The sequence below is a fragment of the Camelus dromedarius genome, chromosome 15 (assembly GCF_036321535.1).
Source record: "Camelus dromedarius isolate mCamDro1 chromosome 15, mCamDro1.pat, whole genome shotgun sequence".
NCBI lineage: Eukaryota > Metazoa > Chordata > Mammalia > Artiodactyla > Camelidae > Camelus > Camelus dromedarius.
This window is the reverse complement of record NC_087450.1, coordinates 24,851,797-24,877,816: the sequence shown is the minus strand read 5'-3', so window position 1 is coordinate 24,877,816 and position 26,020 is coordinate 24,851,797. Positions and strand designations below refer to the sequence as shown.

Sequence of the window (26,020 nt, the reverse complement as noted above, 5' to 3'; positions counted from 1 at the left end):
CCTCTACTGTTTTAGCCACCCAAGATCAGATTTTCAGTCATCCTCTGGTTATACAGCTTCTATATAAGTGACCATAGTTGGATTATTTCAAAATGAACTTGAATCATGAAATTATAGAGGAGGCTAAAACCCTTCAAAATCATAAAAATACAGTTTTCTTCCTTCCATCAGTGGATCTCCAAGCTAGTGATCCCTAACAATGATTTTGGAGTAACTCAGGCTGTCGGTAATTGTTTCAGATATTTCAAGAGATTTCATAAAATTTTTAAGATTTTAATTCATACATCTATATGAATAAACACACCATGTATACATCTAGGATAACGTATATCAGGGTGATCAAGATGAGTTATACTAGAGATTTTTATTTTGTAAGAGATGTAACACCTCATACTTATGTGCTCTCTCCTTAAAAGTGAGGTTAGCACTGAACAGACCAGAGGAAAACTCAGAGCCCTTTGTTATCTGTAATTCATTTGAACTCATCCATCCTCAAAGATGGGCAAACCCAACACTAACATTTCTCATTCCCATTGCCCTCTAATTGAAGTATATTTTGGTTTGACAAAATTCTTATAGTCTAAGGTAATAAAATAAAGAGAATGTAATGCATGTACTTAATGAACTTTCTACCCTACTAATCATACAGATAGGAAGAACACTAACAGCCAACTTTTAATGAGTGTTTACTACGTGCTAGGATAAGTTCTCTGCATGCATTTTGTCATTTAATCCTTAGAACACATGTACATGATGCAAAAAACCCTATCTTTAAAATGATAAATAAACTTAAAGATGGCTTTGTTTTTCTGCCATGTTCTTGAGATCCCCACCCATATCACATTACTGAAGAAAGAACTGAGAAGAAGCTGGATTTCCCTGAACCTCAGCTTGCCTTTCAGGTTATACAACTGCACCTTCATTATTTTTGGCATTTTCCTATGGTTCGAAAAAAAGTGTTGACAATTTTCTGCATCTCTAACACTTTGGATGAGCAATTTCCATCCTATTGTTTCTCCTCACATATGGTGTTCTAGCTCACATAGCGCTGGTATTTTTAACTTGCACAATATTAGTACACTACTTTGAATTATTCTGTGTGGACAAGTATCCAAATTACCTAACACAAATGAGAAAAATTACATGTATTATTTAGGCCTGTGTGTTCACTGATTTTCAGACATAAATTTTCCAACAGAATCACCGAATTTTACAGTTGGAAGGGATCATAAAGATGATCTAATCTGACTACCTCTCTTTACAAGTGAGACTCCACAGCAGGGAGTGTCTCTGCTCGGTCAGACTAGCTAGTTAGTAGTAGAAAAACTAATAGCAGTCCAGTGCTTTTTCTACATTAAAAAGTCAATAGTTGTTATAAAAATCCATATTATTAGCAGTGCCCTGCAGAGGATGTTCCGACAATAAACCATTGGCACATTTTTATAATGCTGTATTTTTATCAGTATTGAAATTTAACATTTGTGACTATCAGTTATATAATGCTATTTTTAAAAAATAAATTTAAAAAATTTAAATGGACACAAATGAACTTATTTACAAAACAGAGACACAGAAAACAAACTTATGGTTATCAGGGGGAAAGGGGATGGGGAGGGATAAATTTGGAGTTCAGGATTTGTAGATATTAACTACTATATATAAAATAGACAAACAACAAGGTCCTACTGTATAGCACAGGGAATTATATTCAGTACCTTATAATGGCCTATAATGAAAAAGAATATGAAAAGGAATACACATATATGTTAAATGAATCACTATGCTGTACATCAGAAATTAATATGACATCGTAAATTGACTATACTTCAATTTTTTAAAATGCTGTCATATATTATTGCTGTTCACAATTTTTTCCTGTATTCATAACTAGATTGTGACTTCCCTGTGGTAGGCACACTTTTTTAAAATGTGTCTTATATTCCTTAATAAATCTATACATACACAAACTGCTTAACAGTTGGAAAGAGATTCACATAAAAACATTTCCATTTTAGACTAATACTATACAACTCAAAATCAAACAACTGTCAGCCTGTATGGATGCAGATGAATATGTTATTTTGAGAGGGAGGAAGTTGAGAAAATTCCGCATCTTTCCCTATCAAGCAGCTAGATTGTCCCCGAGGGTGAGGGGTTCTAGGAGCTTGAAGAGATTGGTGAGGGTTGAATAGAAATTCGAAAGCCTTAAGATGTCTGATAGCATATGCAGATCAAACTACTCAATAAAAGTAATAACTAATAACCAAGGACTTACTATGCGTTTGGCACTCCTCTCCATGCTCCGCCTGTGTTAAATCATCTACGCTTCGCAACACCCTTAGATACTATTTTCCATTTTGTGGAGGACGAAACTGAGGCTCAGAGAGGTTAAAACATTTGCCCTACTGAAACAGCTACTCAGTGGTGGAACCAGGATTTAAACACTGACTATGCTCCTAATCACAGTTTGATCATTAGGATAAAATCAGGTAAGTATGTGGCATTTAATACAGTGCAGGGCAAATGCCCGGCTCCCAAGGAGGAGCTTCAATTAATGTTAATTCTCCCGCTTTGGGGGTTTTCAACTCACTCCATATTTATTTACCAATCCACTCCTTACTCCCCAAGCACACATACACGTAACACATTCACACACATTGCATTCTTTTTACCAGCAAGGTCCACACTCAGATATCTGGGTAACTAGGTATCAAACTTCTATTCATATACTCTTCCTCATAGGACTTAAACTCGAATATGTTCAATGAATCCTAGGACCAACCTCTTATCTCCCACAATTCTCCAGGTAAACGTAAACACAAAGACTGACTCTGGGTTACAAAACATAAGCACATGCATAGCCCAATACATTGCAGAATTCGACTCAATAAGGAATTTTCTCTCCCCATTATCCAGGGAAATTCATGAGTTACCGTAACAGATGCCAGAGACATTTGGCTCTGGAAGTGGAAATTGGGAAGCAATGGTGAAATGAGGTAAGAAATTCCAGGGCCAGAAGGTGGACACAAGTCATCAACTGCTTTTCCCAGGAGCTTGCTCTTTTTGGATAAGCGCTACAAGTACAAGCCCCAACCTGCCGCTAGAGCCTCCAGTTCCCTCCACCCGATTCTGAACCCCGCTCAGGCTGGAGCAGATGCACACACCGCAGGGAGCCTCATTTGCAGGAGGTGAGTGTTCTCGTTTTATTTTAACGCTCGCTGCCAAGCTGGGGAAGGAGGATGTGTCAGAAATCATGGAGAACAGCGACAGCCAAGCCTTCTCATGCAAAAAGACTATGCAGTCCGGGTTCAGCAAATCATGACTTGCACAATGTTTAATGGTTCACCGAAAAACAAGTTTCTCTCCTGCCTGCCCGCACTTCTGGAGCCAGCCCCGGCAGACGCAGGCAACGCAGGGCGGCGTCCTGCCGGGCTCTGGAAGGCGGGCGATGCAGGGATGCGAACTGCGCAGCCCCCGGCACCGGGGCCAAGGGCCGCGGGAGCGGTTCCGGAACCGGCCCTTGCTGATCCCCAAGGACCGTGTGAGCCCTGATAAATACCCCGCCCAGCCCGATACGGGAAGGCCAAGTTCAGGCGCACGGTGTCCAGCCCGTGGCTGGTCCGGGAAGGACGCCGGGAGACCCAGCCAGCCGCCCCACCCCGCCGCGTAGCCGCGCCCGCTAACTGCGGAGCGGACCCCGTTACTGGTTCCTGCGCCTGCGCGCTCGCGGTCCCGCCCCAAGCCGCTTTCCGAGGCCTGGTGCCCAGAGCCTGCTGTCGCTTAGCAACGCACGAGTCACAGTCGCGGCGCTCCGCGCACCCCTTTCCTGGCAGAGCTTAGTCCCTCGTCTTCCCGTGAGGCTCCTCATTGCCTCGTGTCAGGCCGTAGGAGCCCATGGAGGGAAAGGAGGATAAGCAGCAGTAAGTGCAGGGGTTTGGTTCTCTATTTCCCCTTCCGAAGAATGTTTTCCTCCTTCGGGGAGGGTTAATCGAGACCCGAGGGGTGGGTCTTCAGGTCTTTTCCTCTCCCCCAACCCCTAGTCCTACCTCTCATTTCTAGTCTTGAACGCTTATAATGCTTTTTTAAACGCACTGTTTACTGGCCACCTACTGTGTATTGGGCACCTTACAGGCATTGCTTGGCCTAAAATTCTTGACGTCACTTTGAATCATCCATGCCTTCCCACACCCCACATCGAATTTAGAAGCAAATTCTGTAGGCTTTACCTTTAAAATATATGCAGAATCCACCATGATTCATCACTTCCACTATCATTCCCACCCTAGCCCAACAACAAGCGTCTCTTACCTGGATACTGCGATAGTCTGGGCCCCTCTGCTGCTCTGCAGCCTCCTCAACGCAGCCGTCTGAGTGGTCTTTTTACAGCATAAAGTTGGACCACTGTTCTCCCGTAGCCATTGCCGAGGAAAAGCTAAGGCTCCTAGGATGGCCTATGGGGCCTACGCAACGTGCCGCTTTGCTGTACTTGGCCTTGTCTGCTCCTTGCCTCCGTCTGCCAGGGCTCTACGCGAGCACGCACGCCTCCTTGCTACTTCCGCAGTGATTTTCAAAGTGCGGTCTCCAGAGCAGCATCAGCATCACCTGGGAACTTATTAGAAATGCAAATTAGCCCCACCACATACATACCACAGGAGAAACTCTAGGAGAAGGGCACGCTAATTGGAGTTTAAAAGGCCTCCAGGTGATTCTGATGGACCCTAAATCACGGTATGGTCAGGTGCTTCTGCTGCAAAGCTTTGGCAGTTACTGGTCACTCCGCTCCAACGCTCTTCCTCAAATACCACTTAGCAATCTCCCCTCTTTCCTGTCTTTTTTCAGTTGCCACCTTCACAGCGCAGCCTCCACCATACCTAAAAATGCCATCTACCTCCCATATACGAGCGCTTCTTTCCCCCATTCCCTGCTTTATTTTTGTCCTTAGCACTTAAAACCATCTAATAGACTGTATATTTTACTTTTTCTTTTATTTCTCATCTGCCTTCCCCCACTAGAATGTAAGCTCTGTGAGGGCAGAAATTTTTGTTTATTTTGTTACTCCATTATCTTCAGTGCCTCAAACAGCACTGGGTACATAACTCAATAAATATTTAAAGAACGAATTATTTAATGTTATTCTCACGTCTCACAATAGGCATTATTGCCTATATCATGCAAAGGATTGTAAATAGTAAATGACAGAGCTAGGATTCCAACCCAGGTCCAACTTACTTCATAGCCCAACTAGTATTTTTAACTGTGCTTTCCTTCTACTAAGAGATTACTACAGAACCATATATTTCCCATTTATGAGTCAGTCTGTGGCCACTCACACCACAGATGTTTAATCAAATGAATGCACCAGTATGCAAGCAAATAGTCAGTCCTTTCCTTAAGGACCTGATTCCAGTGTAAGTGTGTTGCTGGGTTACAACTATGAGAAACAGGTGGAAAAAACTGATGCCAGAAGTTTACAATGATGAATCAGTTATGGCCTTTAAATAAATACATCCCTGGAAAGGTAATAGAAAAAGCCTTCAAAGTAATTTACAAGTTACTAGTAATCATTTTTTCCAAATTCTTCACAGAGAGCAATTTTTGCTGGGATGCAGGGAACTAGAATCAAGGGTGTGGAATGTTGTGTGTGAGTTGGAGTGAGGGTTAGGGGTGTACAGCTAAAACAAAGCCAGAGTGAAAAACAAGTCCAGGAGGTTCACCCGAAATATATAAATCGTATTTACCTGCAATGCACAGGATGCTTGTCCGGGTGCTGGGTACCTAAGGATAAATGAAACCTGATCTTCACCTTCATGGAACTTACTGGCTAGTAAAGGGTATTTGGAGTGCTTACTAGAACAAGTAAACAAAAAACTAGGTTCATAAATTATAAATTCTGGTTCGTGTTAGGAAAGAAATGAACAGAGTTCTAAAATAGAGTCTACATGGATGGGGAGGGGGAAATCTAGCAAAAGCTTTGAGGCGATGACTTTTCAGCTGAGACCTTGATGATAATGAGGCCGCTGTGCAGGGAGCTGGGGAAAAGTAGTGGGGGCAGAGGGAACGTAGCTCGCAGGTGCCCTGAGGGGAGAGGAGGCTGTGTGTTCCAGGAACTGAAAGAAGGCAGGTAGGCTGGCTGGAGAAGAGGCTGGAGTGTGGTTGAAGAGATTAGCTGGAGCGGGGTCACACAGGCCCTTAGCTGAGGAGGAAGTGTTTCATAGCAAATACAATGGAAAGTCACTGGAGGGTTTTAGTTGAAAAATGACATGGCAGAAGAGACGGACCTGGCTTTAGTTTGAACTAAGATAGGGCCACGGACAAGGCTTAACAGACCTACTCACTCTCTCTATATAAATTTGGAGTCTTAGCTACTCCCCTGGGTCAGGGCTTTGATTTTTCTTAAATGTCTACATGAAAAGTATCCAAATTCAAGTATTTTGTTCTTACCTTTATTTTTCAAGTATGTGAAATTTTCTAATAGTGCCTTTTATAATGTCTATTACTCCTTATTTAAAAGGAGAAAATTTTTATAAATTGTTTCTCTCAAAATATTTTTAACATTTAAAAAATACAGTAATTTTTATTTTTGTTCCAGTGTAGTAATTAGAAGCAAAAAGTGTGGAGATTGAATTAGTTGTTCTATGTCTGCATGGTGCGCTTTTCCTGAAAAGAAATAATAGTGGTCACTTAGTAGCTTTTTTAAGTTTGCCAGGTGAGGCTTTAAAATTAGTTTTCTTGGTCCAGATGGCTAAATTTACTGAGTAACTTTTAAAGAAGATGAGTTATGATTAGCATGTATCTTAGGCACATGAATAAATACTGTAAACAGGATTTGTGAGCAGGATCAAAGCACAACTCATGACTCCAAGCAAATGAGTCTGTACACGGCATTGGTATATTGTAATGAATAATCATTATTAACACAAATCTCTATATCTTTTATATGATTTTGAATGATACCCTCCCACATTTTAACTGCACAAGCCCGTAGTAGTTATTATTAAAGCCTAAATTGTCTCAACACTTGAAATATATTTAAATCTTATCTTATGTAATTATGACTCATCACTGAAATGCTCATTCGGATAAATGATATACTATTTAATTTTGTTTTTCAGACAGCATAAAATAGAAGATGCTGGTATAGTGTATGTAACTGAAAAAAAAGAAGAACTCAAACATGAAAAAAAACCTGGAAAAAGTGTACAACAGTCAAAACCATGTGTCGGGAGAGGACGTGTATATTATGCTAAGTTCATTAACACAAACGCAAGAACATGCAATGAACCGGTTCCCTACATAGATCCAAAAAAAGAGCCAGAAAATCAGGTTGGATGGATGTTCATTAAATACAAATATAGATTTAGATTCAAAAGCTGTTTCACAGTCTAATTTTGTCACAGACTACTTAAAGGATGTGGCATATCTCAGATTAATACTTTTTATAATTCAGCAGTTAAATGCAGTAACCTGGAACTATTCTCGCAGATAATCTTTGCAAACAAACAATATATTTAGGGAAGGAATTCAAATAGTTGGTTTTTTAGGTTGGGTCAGATTATAGTCAGCAGTGCTTGGGGGCTGGGGAGGGGGTTACTGAAGAAATCTCTTGTATAATATTGTATTTGTGACACATTCTAACAAAAATTTCCCATGATACTCAGTAATTCAGGTACTTCCTATAATAACTACCACTTACTGAAAGTATATGAAGTGTTAGAAATGAGCTAAGTGTTTTATATAAATTACACCCTTTAATCTGCACAACAATTTCTAGGAGTTATTCTAGGAAATATTTTACAGATGATAACATGCTCCAAAGTAGTACATTAACATACCTGAGATTATTCACATAGTAAGCAAGTGTCACAGACATGTTTCTGACCCGGCACTGTAGTTTAGCCAAATCACACTTTTATTCACTACCATACTAAATATATTCCATTATCTTTTTTTTAAACCAGGTTTGTTGGGGTATAATCTATTCGATTAGTTTCCTGTTGCTGCTGTTACAAATTACCACAAACTTAAACACTGGTTTAAAGCAACACAAATTTATTCTCAACAGTTCTGAAGCTCAGAAGTTCAAAATCAATCTCATTGGCTATTGGCAGAGCTGGTTCCTTCAGGAGGCTCTAAGGAAGAATCCATTTCCTTGTCCTTTCCAGCTTCTAAGTTGCCTTCATTCCTTGCTATCGCCTTCAAAGCCAGCAACATAGCACCTTCACATCTGTGACTGACTTTCCTGCCTCCTCCTTCTGAGGACCCTTCTGATGACATTGGGACCACCCAAATAATCCAGGATAACCTCCTCTTAGCAGTTAACTTAATCACAGCTGCAGAGTTCCTCTGAAATGTAAGATTAGATGTAGCTGTGATTTAACTTCACATTTAAATGGAGTTGCTTTTAGTGAGCTCTCCTTACACTGATAACGTTGGCTGTTCTCATCATAAAAGAGATGGCACACCAGGGCACTGTGTGAATGTGAGATCTTTGCAGGGCAGGAATTCCTATAGTCAAATGTGTTTTAGTATCATGTAGTAAACCCTTACAAGGGCTTACTTAAGGTTGTTTTGTTTTATAAACAATTATTTGGGATTTAAAAGACATTGATAGACCAGGCCTCTGGGGAAATAAATCTGATACAGTAATCCAGGTTAGTGAAGTTCTGATATTTCTTACAAGAGTCTGTGAATGTCTCTCCTGAGTTCTAGTTCAGGGCTGAATTTAAACCAGACTGTTACCTGAACCCTTCCTTACCTTGGAGACAATCAGGAAAAGCTGGTTTGAGAATAGAAATACGAAACATAAATAAATTTAAGAATTAATCCATCTAAATTTCTCTTGCTCTTAGTTTGTAGGTGTCTTGAATAAAATAAATGAACAAAAGCGTTAGGAGCTGCTAACAGCCAGACTAGGTCACAGTGGTAGTAGAATCTTTATTAGTGCTGAAAGCTACGTGAGTCAGAGACCTTAAAGAGGATAGCTGAGTGAGGTTGATAGTGGATATGAACGAGGAGTGACAAAGACCAAAGATGCAGCACAAAGTTCAGTGTTTGCTTTGGGTGTGGAGTAAAGGGAATGTTCATATTTAAAAAACAACAACAAACCACCGCCGCCACCACCACCAAAAAACCCCTAAATGTATTCATTTCCAAGTACCCAAGGAGTAATAAAGAATGCTCATTTCACGTATTTGTAACCTTCGTTCTTTTATTTAAGATGACAGTTTTCTTTTTAAAGGTTAGCTTGGTTGAAAACAATTAACTGGTTTATAGTAATACTGGCTTTAAGAGAAAAGAAAATAAAGTTGCCTAAATATTTAAATTGACATATATTCTTTAAAATACCAGATTGGTTGATTTTATTTACTGGCAAGATTCTTTAATGAAATAATCAATTATACAGTTCTACATAGGGACATAAAATTGGTGGTGCTAGAAAAAGTTAAAAGGAGCTTTTGCCCAGTCATTTCCAATGAAAACTAATTTGGTTGTCTTGTATTTTTAAACATTGGTGAATAATTGATATTTCAAAAAAGATTATATTAGGTCAGTGTTTTCCAGAGTGTATTTTTTGGAGCACTAGCCCTTGCCTATGTGCTCAGTAAAGTTCCAAAGTCAAATATGTTTTGGAAAAGCTGTACTTTTATACCCCTTCTCAGAGTATCACAATCACGTTAGTATATAAAGGTTCTGAGAAATCCTGTGATAAAATGGTTTAACTTGCTTATCTCAATATTTCTCAAATGTATTTAACTATGGAAACCTCTTTTGCAAAACATCTTTTTAATATGCTGCAGAACCAGTGTCCCAGAGAACATAATTCAGGAATAACTGTAATTGGGGACATTACAAATTGCTTAAAAAGCAATTTTTAAGCATTGCTTCTGGTGACCACAACAAAATGGAGATGGATAGAGATACAATGTAACTCTAGGGTTTGTGATAACACTATAAATTTTTTTAAAGCCACTGTGCTCTACTAATATGATTATCTACTTGTAAGGTATTGTCAAAAGTCCGTATTTCCTTAGAAATTCCTAAAGCATCATTTTGTGTTCCACTGATCACCACCAGCAGCAGCAGCAGCAGCAGCAGCCATCTTGGCCAGACTGCTGTGGAGCCTGGCTTACCGCGTGCATTCTCTTACTGTTTCTCCAGGATGCTTTTACTGTGTTCCGCCTGTATTCTCTCTTAACTTCCCAAAGAATGGAAATAAGTAATGTTTACTGATGCATTTCTGAAGACATAGGGATGACAGAGTATACCATAGAGACTGCCTCACAGTGGTTTCCAAACATGGCCAAGAGGCTTACAATACAATAGCTCTTAAGCCTTCCAGCAGCCGGGGGTTACAGGGACACTTGTCATCAGGAATCTCCAGGCATCTCCCTACCATGGAGCCCCAATGGCAGTCATCCTGGGGCAGGAAAAGAGATAGGCCTTGGGCTGGAAGGGAGGACGTCGTCCTTTCTCTGGGTCCAAAGTTTTGACCTGGGAACAATTCTCTCTTTAGGCAAAACCGCCTCCACAATCTGCATGATGTGGTCTGACCCCCAGTGCCTGGACAAAGCAATCTCATAGAGGACTTTTCCCAGTTTGGTTTATTTCATCATAAGTAACTCCACATCAACCACTCACAATCCAATGTAAGTGACAGTACACAGAGCAGTCAATTTTTATTCTTGGTTTTCCTGTCGGTGTGAGGTAAAGAAAAAAACAAGCCTGTACCTTTATCTTTAGTCTTACAGTCTCTCTGAGCAAATGCTTGGACCAGAAAGGCATGCACATGTGCATGGGCTCGCCTGCACCCTCACTCTTCCAGGAAGGAACCAGACTTCTCAGACGCAGGGCAGACTATCCACAAATAGAAAAGTTAAAAACAACATTTTTGGAACTGTAGGATTTCATTCTACTGAAGTGAAGATTCATCCAATTTACAACACCAATCAGAACACTCACCAGCTATAAGGGTCTTAAAGTCTTTAATCCCACTTCAGGATAAACTGTTCATTATTTCCTTTATACATATATGTGAAACCAAAGAGACCACTTTGGTAGCATTCTAAGTTCAAGTCTTCTTGAAAGGTGAATTATTATCTCTGTTTTAAGGGCAGCTTTTGGTAGTACGCTCCTGTTTAAGAAAAAAATTGAGACTGCCAGATACGGTGGTTAACTTACTTCAGAGTCACTTCTGCAGTAACTTGGGTGTTAGCAAAATAAGTCCTGATCAACAAAAGAAGAAATGTAAAGAGTACGCCTTAAAACCTCACTGTAGAACATCTTTGTTAGGGTACTTACTTCAAGCCTCTTTATTTTTACTTTTGAAATTATTTAAAAAAGTTTGTGCTTATCTGGCTTTGCCTTCCACAGCAGATTTGCTGTATAACAATGTAGCACGGCCATTAGAGGTGTGCACAGAGAGGTGGGGGCCTGAATTGTGGCAGCTCTGCTACCCACTGGTGATGCACCGTAATCTCCCAGCAGTTTTCTCATCTGTAAAGTGGGTGTACCTCGTAGAATTGTGATGAGAACAGGAGAGAGAAGGCCTAGACCTTGGGGCATATAAGTGCTCTTGTCACCCCAGAGTCGAGAAGAGCTACAAGAAGCAGGCACTCTGAAACAGTAAGGCGTGACTATTCTGAGCCAGAGAGAGAAGACACCATCTGTTTAGTGATCTGTTCTAGAATTCCTAGGATCTACATCCAGGAGTCTTACTTTTGCAATTCACCTTCTAGCCCATTCTGAAAAATGAGGCATTGGTCCATCTCTCCTATTCTCCAAAATTCCCTAGTTCCTAAATTTCTTTGACCTCTGCAAACTTACTCATTTTTACCCCTGGTTCCAGCTTGTCATTTGCCTAGAAAAGTGGCTCTCATTTCAAGTTGCAAAGTGAGGTCTGACTCTGTCTTCAACTATTCAGGACTTAGTTTCTTCTTTTTCCCATGTTCTTCTCATCTTTTTCAGTTTGAAGATAATTTCCCTTAACAAAGAACCAAAAGTTGAATAGCTCAGACTTTCAGCTGTAAACAATGTACACTTCTCCAAATTCTAAGCCTTTCTTTGATTTCTTGCTACAACAGAATTTTTTTCCCCAGAATACTCTATTTTTGCTGCCGTTGGTATATTTCATGAATTTCTTCTAAGATTCTAGACAATCTCCTGACAAGCTAACTCCCATTAAATAATTTTTTTTAAATTATGCACCTCATTTATACATACTTGTCTCTTTAGAAACTAAGCTCATTTGAAAGCCAACTCCCTATGCAACCACATATGTTTCTTTAAATGCCTCCTTTTTATATCAATGTAGCTTCAATTGTACTGCCAGTATTTAACTTATTAGAATCTTATATTTGTCCCCTTTGAATCATATTTTAAAGTCTCTGACTGTGCAATCATAGTTGACTTTTTAAAAAGGCTGATCTCTTTCCTTAAAGCCCCAGGTGGGTGTTTGAATATACCCAAGGTTACTTTCATTCTCTAAAATATCCAAGAACTCCTAGGTGTCACAGTTGCCTTTCCCCCAAGATTCTCTTCTACCCAATCAACCAGATTAAAAAAAAAAAAAATTTAGTCAGCATTAAAACGAGTAACAATTCCCGTCAGGGCTTTCTCAACTTCTAAGAGACCAAACAGTCCTACTGAGGTCAGCTTTTATTATCAAAAATTCAGTAACATTAGAGATATTTCTGCTTAGAACAAAGTTTTTCAAACTAAGTCATTAGTGAATTATAAATCAATGTGGGCTGCAATCAGTATTATGAAATGAAATAGATGAGAAAAGCAATATAATAGAATAGAAGAATAGCCAAGTGCACTGTATGTCTAGAGTATTGTTTGGTGAAACTTCTAGTTTCACATACGTGTATGCGTGTGTGCTCTTAGGTGACATAAAATGTATTTCATCGTGTGGGTCACGGACTAAAAGCTTTGAAAACCACCATCTTAGATGATAGCACATTATTTATATTGCCGTAATGAAAAGTATATAACATAATTTTTAGAGTAAATCATGTATACTATATACATATGCATACGTGTGTATACATATATATAAAAATTAGAGTACAAAATATAGAAACATAACTATTTTGTTGATTTTTTACCACTCTATCTGTTGATAGAAGGTAGTTTAACAATTTAGCAGCTGTATTTTAGCTAAAAATATATGATAATGCATTTTTAGGTACTTCTTAAGAAATAGTTTTAAAATGTTTTATTCTTAGATTTCAGAAGTCTATTTTAGTACTAGAAAATCCAATAACTTGTTGAATCAAATAACTGAACACTCATAGAGATCAAGCAGCACATGAAAATGTCCTACCGTATCCAATTTTGTTTCCTTTTTTTTTTCCCCTATAAAGGGTGACTGGTGGTCACATAGTAAAGGACTGGAAAACCCCTTCCAAACACCTTATGACACTAAGAGCACCCAGAGGAGTGACTTTCAAAAACCAACATGTCCATTGGTTTCGCCAATCAAATACAGCAAGTTGCAAAAGCCTTCTTGTGGAATAGGTAATGTTAGCAGTGGTAAAACCTCTTCTCCATTGTTTCAGGTTACTGCGATCAAATTAAGATGTATTAGATGTGCTGGCACCTCCTAAGAAAGTTAGTCCTCTACAGGCATTGAAAATATACATGCAGCAAGTGCAGCCCTTGTCAAGTTTGTTCTTTATCAGGTCCTGGTGGACAACTTAGTTTCAAACATGTTCTGTAGAATATAATAAAAATTGTAATAATCATTGATAACACCAGCCTCCAAGTCAGAAATTTAGTAGCATTCTGCTCATTATTGCCAGGAAACCTTAGAAACTGTTCCTGTTAAGATAGTAGGCACACTGTAGGGCAGTATTTCTCAAAGTGCACTTTGAGGGACACTAGTTTTTATGATGATTATAGATACTGCTCAAAGAAACAGGGAAAGTCAAATAAGTTTGGCAAAAACCGAATCTATAAAGGTAAATGGTGTTTTTCTACAGAACTCTTAAAACCCTATTCTAAGCATAAGCATAATGAATTTCCAAGAAGAATAAAGAATGCTGTTTCCCCAATATTCACAATTTCACCCTTTTTCAGAAGATCATCTCACATGACTGGTATCTCACAAAACACTAACTTTAAACATGCTGATTAGATGAGGGTAAAATAACTATCAAAGACGAGTTAGAGAGAATTTTTTAAAATCTTGAAGGACTCTGTACTCATTTTCCTTCAGACGCATCTTTAAATTTCCATTCTGTGTCAAAGACACAGCAACTGAAAAGGATGCATTTAGGGATGTGGTTTGTGCAAGAAATACAAAGTGGAATTCCAACCAACAGATACTTCCTCAAGGAAAATGCTTGGCACTCCAATAAAAATTTGGTGAATGAACTGATTAAAATATCTAAGTCTGGTATATATAATTTCTATGATTCTTTGCTTTAACTGACTTTTTGTTAACTAACCAATCAAGTCCCAGTACTTCCTTATACGGAGCAGTTGTTTCTTCTCTAGTTCAATACGGGAAGCGGTGGAAGATGAGACAAGAGAGTTAAGACTTTGTTCTAGGATGATCAGGCAGGCCCCAGCCATTTCATAAGGAAAGCCCCCAAATCAGTGTCTGTAGGTCTGTCAATCTTCCCATAGAGGAATCCTCCAAGCCGTTGCCTGGAGTGGGAGACAGAAAATCTGGGAGTCTCCCAGTCTTCAGTTTACAGCTTCAACTGGTCCCACAACCCATGCTCCCTGCCTCAGAGGTGTCTGATGCCTCCAATCCCTGAGATCTGCCATGAATTGGCTTGATTTCCATCCCACCTTCTCCTCCACAAGCACTTAGCTTCCAGTTTTCTGTGCTCTACTCAAGTCAGCTGCAGCTCATCCATCAGCTTTCCAGCTTCCAAATTTGTTAACGGCTCTGCTCGCATTTAGTTCTCTTTTTCCCTTAAGGCTTTAAGCCCCTTTCCTTTCTTTACTATCACTGTACTGGGGCTGGGGGAGAGACTTTGAGGCAATACACATGTTGAATTTGCAATGTTTAACTGGAAATCACCATCAACACTAACTCCCCTTGGAATTTAATATGAGATCAGCAGTTAGAGTTGTTTGATTCTGGGCCCATGACTTAAATTTCATCATCTTGTTTTACTCAGTTTATGAAGTGGGAGTAATAATTCTTATTTTGTAGGATTGTTTTGAGAAACAAATGAAATAACATGTCAGTTGCCTACCACCATGCTTCATACATAGTAGACAACAAATGGTAGCTATTTCTATTGTTAATTACTGCCTTGTACTAAGTTAGTTGTTGGGTTGGAATCTAGCTTTGGAAACTTGGCATGGAGGTCTCCCTTCTCCCTCCCCTTCTATCCCTTCCCTCTCTCCCTTTCTCCTCCTCCTCTTTCTCCTTCATTTCTCTCTCTGTTCTTTTATTGGTATTTCTCATTGCCGTGATCATTATTATATTCCAGGTCCTACAGCAATGCCCAGATTCAACAAATGTGCATTGATTAATTTAATGATAATTGCATATTATTCAACAGATTTTAAAGTCATAATGTAATTTAAATGAATATATAATCACAATATAGGCCAGCCATTTATTCATATTTTAGATGGTGTTTGGATACTAGATGAGAATGAGTTTTAAAAGAAAATATTTTATATAACATATTAAAATACGTATCTAAGCTAGTCTGTATATGCCAGATTTTATACCTCTATATATGCATATAGAGGTAGAAAATGTGTATATAATCATGCATTAGTAACAAAAGTCATCTCATAGTCATTCTGTTCCATCAGCCCACTTAATTACGCCTGAGTTTTGGCATTTCAGCAATGTCATCTTGTGCTGATAATGAAAGTGCCCTTTATGTCTTGTACCACCACACAATTTCCTGGCTGCCATCCATGGTCAGTTCAACAAATGGCTATGCTCCATCATATCTGAGTCCCCGTAAGAATAAGTGTTTTACATAATAAAACTTTTGGTTTTATATAATAAAATTGGAAAAGCTGATCTAATTTGTGAGGGAGCTGTCTCACACAAATGAAACTTTGGCTATTTGTCAACTACTTAATATTTCAACCTTCTTTCAAATTGTGAGTTCAGATACAGTGCTAAAAATATTTTTCTAAAATGGGTTTCAGTTTGTGTTGCTTCTTTTGTACCAAGGTGTAACATAACGATTTCTTGCTATATAGTTATGTTCAAGTTTCTTTTTTTCACTGTATTTTGAAATCTGTACTTTTTTCATTAATAATCTTTTTCATATAAGATGAAAATAAATAGTATTCAGAAAATGGAGTTTCTAATAGAAAAATAATACTGATGAATGTTTTTTAAGTAGACACACACAAAAAGTTAAGAAAATTTCTCAAAGTAAAAGCTGCTGAATTCTCATCAATACGAGGAGCGAGTGTGTGTCTGAATAAATCCTGGCTTTGCTGATAAAATATAGATGGCTAGACACCAACTTGTTTGTTGTATCCTTGTTTGGAAAATCCCTATTTTAATTAGATGAAGTTTCCAAGAAACAGAGAGTGGATTTCAAACATTCTTCATGGACTTTGCCGTATTTTTTGTAAGCCTCATCTAACAAGGCTTCTTTTAAGTAATTATTTTGGGTCCAATTTGAATTCTTAAGTAGAGCAACCACTAAGAACTTGAATATCTTCTTTGATGTTTTCCCACTTAGATGATCTTCACTATTGTGGGCTTCTTTAAAAACCTCATCCATTTGCATAAATGACCATGGTAGTTATACTATTAGTAGGTATGATGTCTGGGTAGGGGATTTCTTTATATAATAATAGCTCAGATTACCTTTCCTCTCTATTAGTCTCCATGAAGAATTTTTTTAAGTTATTATTTTTAAGGTTCTGTGAGGTTCTACATCACTGTATAAAAGATGATTCACTTTAATCGATTTAATTGACTTCCTTCTAAACTATTTCTGTTTGTTATCTGCATAACAAGCCACTCCAAAATTTCATTGCTTAAGACAACAATCATTTTATTTGCTCATGATTCTGCAACCTGGGCTGGGCTCAGCTGGGTCGTTCTTTGGCTGGTCTTGCTGGTGGGCACTTGAATGGCTGAATTTACTTAGCAGGTCATCTGAGGACTAGATTCAGCTAGGACACTGAAATGATTGGGCTTCTCTCATGTGGTCTCTCCATGTGGTTTCTCCAGCAGGGTAGCTGGACTTCTCACATGGCAGCTCAGGGCTCCCAAGAGTGTGAAAACAGAACCTGCAAAGGTTTATGCCTGGAACCGGCTCAGTGTTACCTGTGCCGCATCCTATTGGTTAAAGCTAATTACAAGGCCAGTTCACATTCACAAGGAGAGGACTAGGAGGCCTGAGCCACTCGGGCCACCAATGTAACAGACCACTTCCATGTCTTTCAATAGTTATTTCCATGAGAGTTTAGGAATAGCCAGCTCTTCAGCTTTCTTTGTCTGAAAATGTTTTGAAGTTGCCCTCACTCTTTAATGAATGAAACTATAGCTGGCTATGAAATTCTGGATACATACTTACTTAACCTTTTACATTTGGAAGATACCATTCCATTGTTAAATGGATTCTATTGTTACGTCAAGTCTGCAAGCAGTCCAGCTGTTAATCTTTTGAAGGTGATATGTTTCTCATGTTCTAAGGAGGTCTTTGTATATAGAAAGTTATTTATAGTTATTTATGATTTAAATTAATATTGTAATTTTAAAATTATAAATTAAAAAACATTTTACTTAAGCCTTATTAATTTTTAAGTATTGTATAACATTAGATTAATTACTTTCACTTGTTCTTTGATTAACTCAGGTTACAGAGTCAGTTAAATTCCATGAGCATTTTAAACTGTTTTTTCTATTTAATTATGTTTTCCTCTTAAATGATTTAAATAACAAAGACAACGTAAAACTTTGACAATCAAAACCTTCTCAAAAACTTAAAAAACATATAAATAGTGTAAATGAGTTTTCCTACCCTTCAGTGACAAAAATATTCTACATTTTTTTCTTTTGATTTTATAATTTTACCTTGCATAATTATATCTTTAATCCACCTTTATGGAACCTGTTCCATTTTTCTCCATGAAGTGAAGAAGTTTTCTGGATACCATCTACTAAACAATCCACACTTGCCCTGTTGACTTGGGAAACCACCTCAACTGTATGTTAGGGATCGTTACATAAATAGGTCTGTCTCAGAGCTCTCTGTGATATTCCTTAGGTGAATTTTCAGTTCTTGGATTGTTAATTAAAATGTTTTCATTATATAGATTTTTAGCTTGTCTTAATATCTGACAGAAAAAATCCCCATTCTTTGCGCTTCCTTTTCATAGTTAAGCTCTCTACTTATGGACCTCTATTTTTCCATTTCACCTTTGGAATTTATGACATTTCTCAAAATATCCAGCTAGAATTTTGATTGGGTTGTGTTGACATTATGGATTAATTTAGGAAAAATTGTCTCCTTTACAGTAACATACTGTCCCATTCTATCTAAGAGAATAGAAAGTCTATTCAGCTCTGTTTTTGTCTTTAAGAGAGTTAAATTTTTTTTCTCTATAGAGGGCTTGTGAATTCGTTAATTTCTAGAAACTTTGTACTGTATAGTTTTATTCCTACAGGGACTATATCTTATTTTTCATTTTGTTTTCTAGAAGGTTATTTTCATTATAGGAGATCCTTTTGATTTTTGTACACTTATCTGCTTGTCTTGACACACCTTTGTTCTCATCATTTATTGATTCTAGTGGTTTTTCTATTCAGGTAATTATATTACCTACAAATAATGACAGTTTTTTCTTTTCCTTTGCAACCATTATACTACTTTTTTCATTCTTTATAATATTCACCAGAATCTCCACTAATATGTTGACAGTAGAATTTAAGTTCTGAATTACTATAGGTATATTACTTATTTTTCTGTTCTTTAGTCTTTGTCTTTTTAAGAAAACAAAAAACTTTGTTATTTGCTTCCTTAGGCACCCTTCTTGATTTACTTCTATTCTTACTTGAGTTCTTCCTCTAAGAATTTTTTGAAGCAGGTTTGTTTTATGGGGAAGTACTCTGAGGCCTTCTTTGCCTCCCAATATTTTATATTTTGGCCTCATAGTTAAATGACAATCTGGTTGGATATAAAAATTCCAGACTTCAAGTTCTCTTCCCTTTAACAGTACAAAAAATTCATCAGTTATCACGTGTCCATTATTGTTGCTGTGATAGTTGATATAAATCTTTTTCTTACTCCCCTGTAAGTAATCTATCACTCCTCTTTGAAAACATTTAGAATTTTTTCTTTGTTTTGGGTGACCTTAAATTTCTCTATAACGTGATTTAGGTGTGAGTTTTTTCTTCTCTACCATGCAGGATTGGGAGGAGAGTGAGGCAAGTGAGAGGTCTAGGTGCAAAATGGAAGGAGGCGTTCACTCCTAGGATCATGCTTTATATGAATAACACCATCTTACCTTTGCAGGTATCGGTTATACTTAGTTTAAATTCTTGGAGCACAGGTTCTAAGAACTCTGCTTCACATAGCGTATGTTTTAAACTTTGCTGTCTTTCTTTTACAGTGTCTCTCTAGTTTATCTTAGGTCATATTCCCCAAGAGGAATCATCAGCGCTGTGTGGGCAAAGGCTAAACACCAAGGTCTGGCCTGGGTGCCTCCCAATGAATTTAAGGAAGGAAAAAACGTTAGACTGGAGAGTGTCGGGCCCCACAGAACCAGTTCTGACCTTCTCCATTTGTTGTCACTATTCTAGACCAGTCCTCTGGTCAGGGCTCCATTCCTCTCCCTTTTAAACTCCTAAAAAGAGGCATCACCGAGAGAAGGCAATCTCTTGATGTTTTTAGTCCACTAGCACTGACAGTTGCTAGGGGAATGGCGGAGGAGGAAATCCCCAGGGGGGCCGCATGCATCCATTTTCAGCAGCTCCTTGCCCTGGAGGCACTGCTGTGCTGCTCCCATATTTCTAAGTTGACCACAGATGGCTAGACTATCGCTGCCAGTTTCTGCTGCCCTGAGGCAAGCAATGGTCTTCCCAAGGCAGTGTGGGGGAAAAGTTGAGAGCAGATTTTAAAAGCTCTCCCCAGCCTGTTCTCTACTGGCTACATCTGATCTCCCTGTCCTCCAGCCCACGCTGCCACCAACCCTTCATATCAGTTCACCAAACCCTTCGGGTTTCTCAGTTTTTTTTGATAGTTCATTAGTTTCACGCTGCTTCCGTGGTTTCCCCTTTTGTCAGGATACAAAAGCGCTTCCACCCCTTGCCTAACTTGGAAGCCCCTTTCTAATCTGACCCAGCATCCTGGAGACTTGATAAACATTGTCTTTAATGCTCACCGTTCTGGAAGCAAATTACTATTATCCTCACTTTAGAGAGGAAGAGGAAGTGATTTGTCCAAAGTGACACATCTAGGAAATGTGGTAGAGCTGGAATTTGAAAACATATCTATCTTATCCCAAAGCCCGTGCTTTGGTTACTCCATTAACCCCACCTGATTAACACCTAAATTTAGAGCCGCTTCATTTTATTCAAAAAGCTATCAAACTATTTTCCTGAAAACACTAACATTCTGTGAGCTGGACCATGGTGGCCTTCACTCAAAACCAGGTAATCTTTTCCAAATTGGTAGAAAAATACAAGTTACGGTTAGAATATTCTCAGTGTAGTAGTTGTCCACAAATTTTTGTTAAGTCTTTGGCACCTGCCATTCTCTTGTGTGCTAGCAAATCCTAACAGGTTAATGATCAAGTAGAAAATGAGTTTTGAGTATCTGATCTCAATTAGAAATCCAGAAAATGTTATCAATTAGCATTTTTTTCAGCTCACTGAAAAAGACTGCCATTTCCTATCATGGAATATACAAATGTTTGAATACTCATCATTCCTGCCAGTAAAATTAGTTTATATCAATGTCTGAATATTGAATTGAATTCATGAATGCTTAATAAATGTGAATTTAGTAACATTTTTCCTTCTTATATATCCTCCCTAATTTTAAAAGCACGGTTTTTAAAAATTAATTTTTTAATAGTTAATATGTGCATACGGTACAAAATTCAAATGGTACAACAGGATAAACAGTGAAAGCGAATCCATCTCTATACTCCAGTCCGCTAACTCCCTCCCCCTGCGATAACCACTGCCATCAGTTTCTTGTCATCATACCACAGATATGGTAGGTGTACTTAATGTACTACGTTTACATTTTTTATAAAAGAGAGACATTTTAAATTTTTCCTTGACAGAATTTCGTATCACTAAACTGGAAGTTACTCTGATTTCTTACATAACCTTGTGTGCTCAAAGCAAAACTAAAGTGAGTTTTCAAAATGATTCGAATTTTTAAGCTGAGAGAGACCAGTATCGTGAACCCTTATATACCTATGACACGGTTTGAAAGATTATTTAAAAGTGGATTTTAGGGGGTTTAATATTCTTGCAAATTTTCAGACCCTCCATCAATGGGAAATGAAAAGAATTATGTGTTCAGCTCTAAGTGCAGCAGCCCTGGAGTCTTCCAGTTCATCTGTCAGCGCTTGCTGGGAGCAACTTGCGCATACATTTCTCAAAGCCTTTCTAGGAGTCAAAAAATAAGTTGACAAATAAATTGTACTTATGCCTTTCCTAATACTTTGGTTGGTATACGTACAAGAAGCATATCGAACAGTAGATTTTTAAAAGCCATTATTGCATTAATGTTAGTTTTCAAAATTACTAGCAATTCCACATGTGGAGCTAATTTGGTTGTTTTGATTTGATTCTTTACATGGAGAAAGAATGATGAATCCATTATATTATTTAGATGTGTTTAAGTAACCTTGCATACCTAAAAGAATTTTAGTTTCATTAGCATTTTTGACAAAGCAGAAATATTATGAATACTGATTACATTTCCATATACAAATCTAACTTTTATCCTGACTTCACAAAAGCTCTTTTTTTTTCTTTAGTTCCACTTGCCTCTCCTGATGCATCAGCAGAACTTCAAAAGAGTTTTATAGAACGCATCTCTTTTATACATCAATATGATGCCAGGAAATCACCCAATGAGCCCATCCGGGGAAAGGTGAGGCAGTATTTAGAATCAATTATTTAATACTTTATGATGGGATAGATTTATGGTAGAAATTTAAGTTTTTTCAAGTGGTAATCATCTTTCTCAAAGTTTATTTAAACAAACTAACATGGTTATTAGGAGGATAAAATCTTAACCACATATCATGGTCAAAACTAAAGAGTGATATCATAATTTTGGATCACAGTCTTTGGAATTTGGTTCAAATTATTAAAATCATTCACTTAAGGTAACATCAGATCAGTCTGATAAATTTTTGATATGTTTATATATGTGTGTGGCAGGGGGAAGAACATAAGGTTTATAAGTTGAAACAGAAACGTAAGTCAATTGCTGGATTTTTTCCGACTGCAGATGTTTGTTTTCATATTTCACTATAGCTAATAATAACATTTCACAACAACTATTAGTTGCTGGAACATTTGTGATGCAATCATAAATCCTTAGGTCTATGAACTGTAGTTTCTGTTGTATCCATAGCAACTTACAGAGAAATGAAATTTGATATAAATAGCTTTACACAATCCAAATGATAGAAAAATTGCGAATGAGAGATAATGAGATGCCGCTCCTCTGACTTCCTGTTTTTCCCTTCCTGTCCATTTGCTGGTGCACTCTAGTTTATAATTTGTTTAAAAGGTTCACTAATAATTATTATGCTGCTGTCTTCAGTTTTGGACTAAGGTGACAGCCAATGAAGAGACAGAGACATAAGTGCCTGTCTCACCAGGACCTGAGCTAATGCATGAACTCAGTTCACAGCTGCATCTTCCAGCAACTTGTGAGCCCTGGTTAATGTCAGCTTTGTTTTCCTTTCCAGCGACATGGAGTTTTTGTGCAGACAGAGATAAAACCAGGGAGTAGGCCAACAGTTCCTAAGGGAACACAGGTATTACTGAATGCTCTCGGGTCATGCTCATCAGAACAATCCAAAAAAACAGAGAAAGGAAACTCAGCGGAAAGCAAAATGATCTCACCCGGTCTCTCCCGACAAAATTCCCAGGAGTTGCTGGAGACTACAACTCACTTATCAGAAACAGACATCAGAGAGGCAGCCAACGCATGCCCCAGAACTCCTGAGAGAAGGGAGAGGACTGCCGGCGTCTTTCAAATAACTGCAGTAAATGCTCTTCTCACCAGGCATGATCCTTTAAGTCCACCAATAAAAAGTCAGGACAAATCAGGATAAATTATCTTTTCCAGATACAAACATAATCCTTGGAATGTAGAGAAATTTCAAGATCATCGTAAAAGCCCTGACATTTGCTTTTTCTGTTATCAATAACCTCAAAAATTACGATTTACATAAATGGGAAAATGAAAAAAAGATAATAAAATACACCAAAAATGTACATGTGGTCTCCAATAAGTGATGGATATGATACATAGTTCTATGTCATAATATTTGTAACTATAACAACTTTGTTTTGAACAACAATGGATGTAATTAACAAATATTATAAAACTTTTAGAGGAGAAGCCCTATTAAATAGTCATTAGTCATGGCTCTAGAATCAAACTAGGGTTAGAATTTTGGCTCCATCACATATAAGCTGTGTGACTCTGGGTAAACTACTTAAACTCTCTAGATTTCAGTCTCCTCATCTGTAAAATTAGGAAAATAGCAACTTCCTAAGGATACTGAGCATGAGATCATGCGCATTGATCAGCGCTCAGTGTAGTCACATCATCACTTTTACTATAATTAAAATTTCACTTTAAGGATGACATTCTCCTATAAACTTGAATTTTCCTCTTGTTCTAAAACTTTGAACTCCTCTACATACAATTAAGAGAGTGAAAACTAAAAACATTTCTCCCAGTGCAAAATAAACACATACACACACAATACACACACACACATTTCTTTCTCTCTCTTAATTCTAAGACATGAGTACTTAGAATATCAAAATATTTCCTAAATTGGTTTCTATTTTACTTAAATTATTTCTAGCACTAACTCAACCTTTACTTCTTGGCTGAGTTTGGTATGGTTAATTCTACCAGTTATTCTACTTGGTACATTTTAGTGTGCCAAAAATATATCTACTATAAGCTATGTTATGTTGCACACAAGTGAAAGTAGGTGAAGTAGTCCTCTGCTGCCAAAGAGAATATTTACAGGCCCAACAAATTTCCCTGGGAATATATGGTTGCACACTATTACCTGTAGTACTGGTAAGACTACAGGTGTATCTTTATTCCTCCACTAATGAAATTTTAATGGACTGCAAATGAATGAATGCCATTATTAAATATTTGTTTATTGGGGACTTCCAATTATTAAAACGTGGCAGATTATGGCTAATAGTGAACCCCTTTCATTACAAACACCTTGAAATGCTGAATAAAATGAAACAATAAACAAATTTATAGCCAAGCTCACAAAACAGAGAAACCCTCATGTTCCAAAAGAGAGAACTTGCTTATTGGTGCACCAGTATGTATCTTGAAGATCTTTCCTTGTCAATACATGTAGACTACCTCATTATTTTAATAGCAGCAGAGTCTTTCATAGTGTAGATACACCATATAATTGGAGCAACAAGAACACAAGCTTTCATGTGAGGGGAGAAGGAAGTGGAGGTTGTTAGCAGATTTGGAGAGAGGTCTTAAAGGCTAGGGACTTGGAAAAAAAAATTCAGAATACTCTTTTTTTTTTTTTTTAAAAAAAAGGCTTCAGATTTGAATTTTAATTCACATCAAAACAAAGACGGAATCTGATGGCCTCCAAAGTAGAGAGATGGAATTGAAACCTGCATAAAGCTGGAACCCAGGAATAGCTGGCATCTCAGTACAAGGAAGACTAGAACTCCACTCATTTAATGAGTAGACAGCAAGAATGTTTGCCTCTGCCTAGAGCTATAGATACTGAATAAAACCTCTGCGAGGAAGCAAAACCTCAAGCTTGCGCCACATTCCAGTTTGGATATGAGTTTACATGCACATCATCTCATAGGATATTAAATTAATGTAAAAAATAATCCTGCTGGTGATACCACTGATACTCCTGACAAAAGCAAATGTGCTCCCCGCTCCGTAAAGAGGTATTTCCACAATCCACAGAAAAAACAGTCCCTGGTAAAGATAAGGTCACAAACAAAAATTACAAATCATACAAAGGTGATTTAGTACACAGTGAATGATAGAGGTGTAGATCAGTGTGCCATCTTGAGTCAATCTTTGATTTTCTTTTAAGTAAATAATTTGCAAACTTAGTACTTTAAATATTAGTAAATCACAGATACTCTGTAATAGACCTCACTGTTGACTGACAATCACTGGTATAGTCCTTCTGTTTTAGAGAATATATGTTAGAGAGAGATGGAGGATTTGGAACCCAATTGCCCAGTTAGTGGACCACTTCCATAGGCTAGGTTGGTAGTTCTCAACATTTTCAAATATGAGGACATCTTTTCTGCATTAAATTAAAAGTTTGTATTTCTCATAAAACAGTAACTGAACTTTTAATATCCATTTTTTGAGAAAACACATAGTAACAAAAAGCAATCATGACTTCCAGGTTCAGATTCTCTGTTTTTTAACTGCTAAGAGTGTATCTCTCTGCAATGAATTCTATAGTCTATTAAAGTTGTAGCTGCCTGTCAGTACAAATGCTGCTCTTAAATTTCACAAGAATATTTGAATGTTTCCAAGTAGTTCCCTTATTAGGTATTTTCATAGAATTATAGCTTTTACTAGGATACAGGATTTTTTTTCAATTTACCAAAACCAAACCAAAAAACCCACAATTCTTCATATTTTAAGACTATCTTAATAAATGTGTTAGTGGTTTTCAACCCTTGACATTGCTATTAATAATACCATAAATTTGTATGATGTGTTTTAAGCTTTACAACATCTTCAAATCCATTATCTCATTTGATCCTTATAATAATCCTGTGAAGCAGGGCAAATAATAATACGCCAATTTTACAGCTAATCAT

At 37.6% G+C, this 26,020-nt stretch overlaps 1 protein-coding gene across 1 annotated transcript; it reads left to right on the top strand.

The window, feature by feature from the left end:
- The first annotated feature begins 3,801 nt into the window (after positions 1–3,801).
- C15H2orf73 (chromosome 15 C2orf73 homolog) lies at positions 3,802–23,262 on the top strand. Its single transcript, XM_010989736.3, has 5 exons — positions 3,802–3,920; positions 7,113–7,323; positions 13,365–13,518; positions 21,949–22,064; positions 22,894–23,262. The coding sequence occupies exons 1-5, from the start codon at positions 3,895–3,897 to the stop codon at positions 23,260–23,262; spliced, it is 876 nt and encodes a 291-aa protein (XP_010988038.1). The 5' UTR covers positions 3,802–3,894.
- The last annotated feature ends 2,758 nt before the right edge of the window (positions 23,263–26,020 follow it).

Coding starts and splice junctions, on each gene's coding strand:
- C15H2orf73 (XM_010989736.3), top strand. CDS start 3,895: ATGGAGGGAAAGGAGGATAAGCAGCA. Junction 7,324..13,364: donor AAAAAGAGCCAGAAAATCAG/GTTGGATGGATG, acceptor TCCCCTATAAAG/GGTGACTGGTGGTCACATAG. Junction 13,519..21,948: donor AAAGCCTTCTTGTGGAATAG/GTAATGTTAGCA, acceptor TTTTTTCTTTAG/TTCCACTTGCCTCTCCTGAT.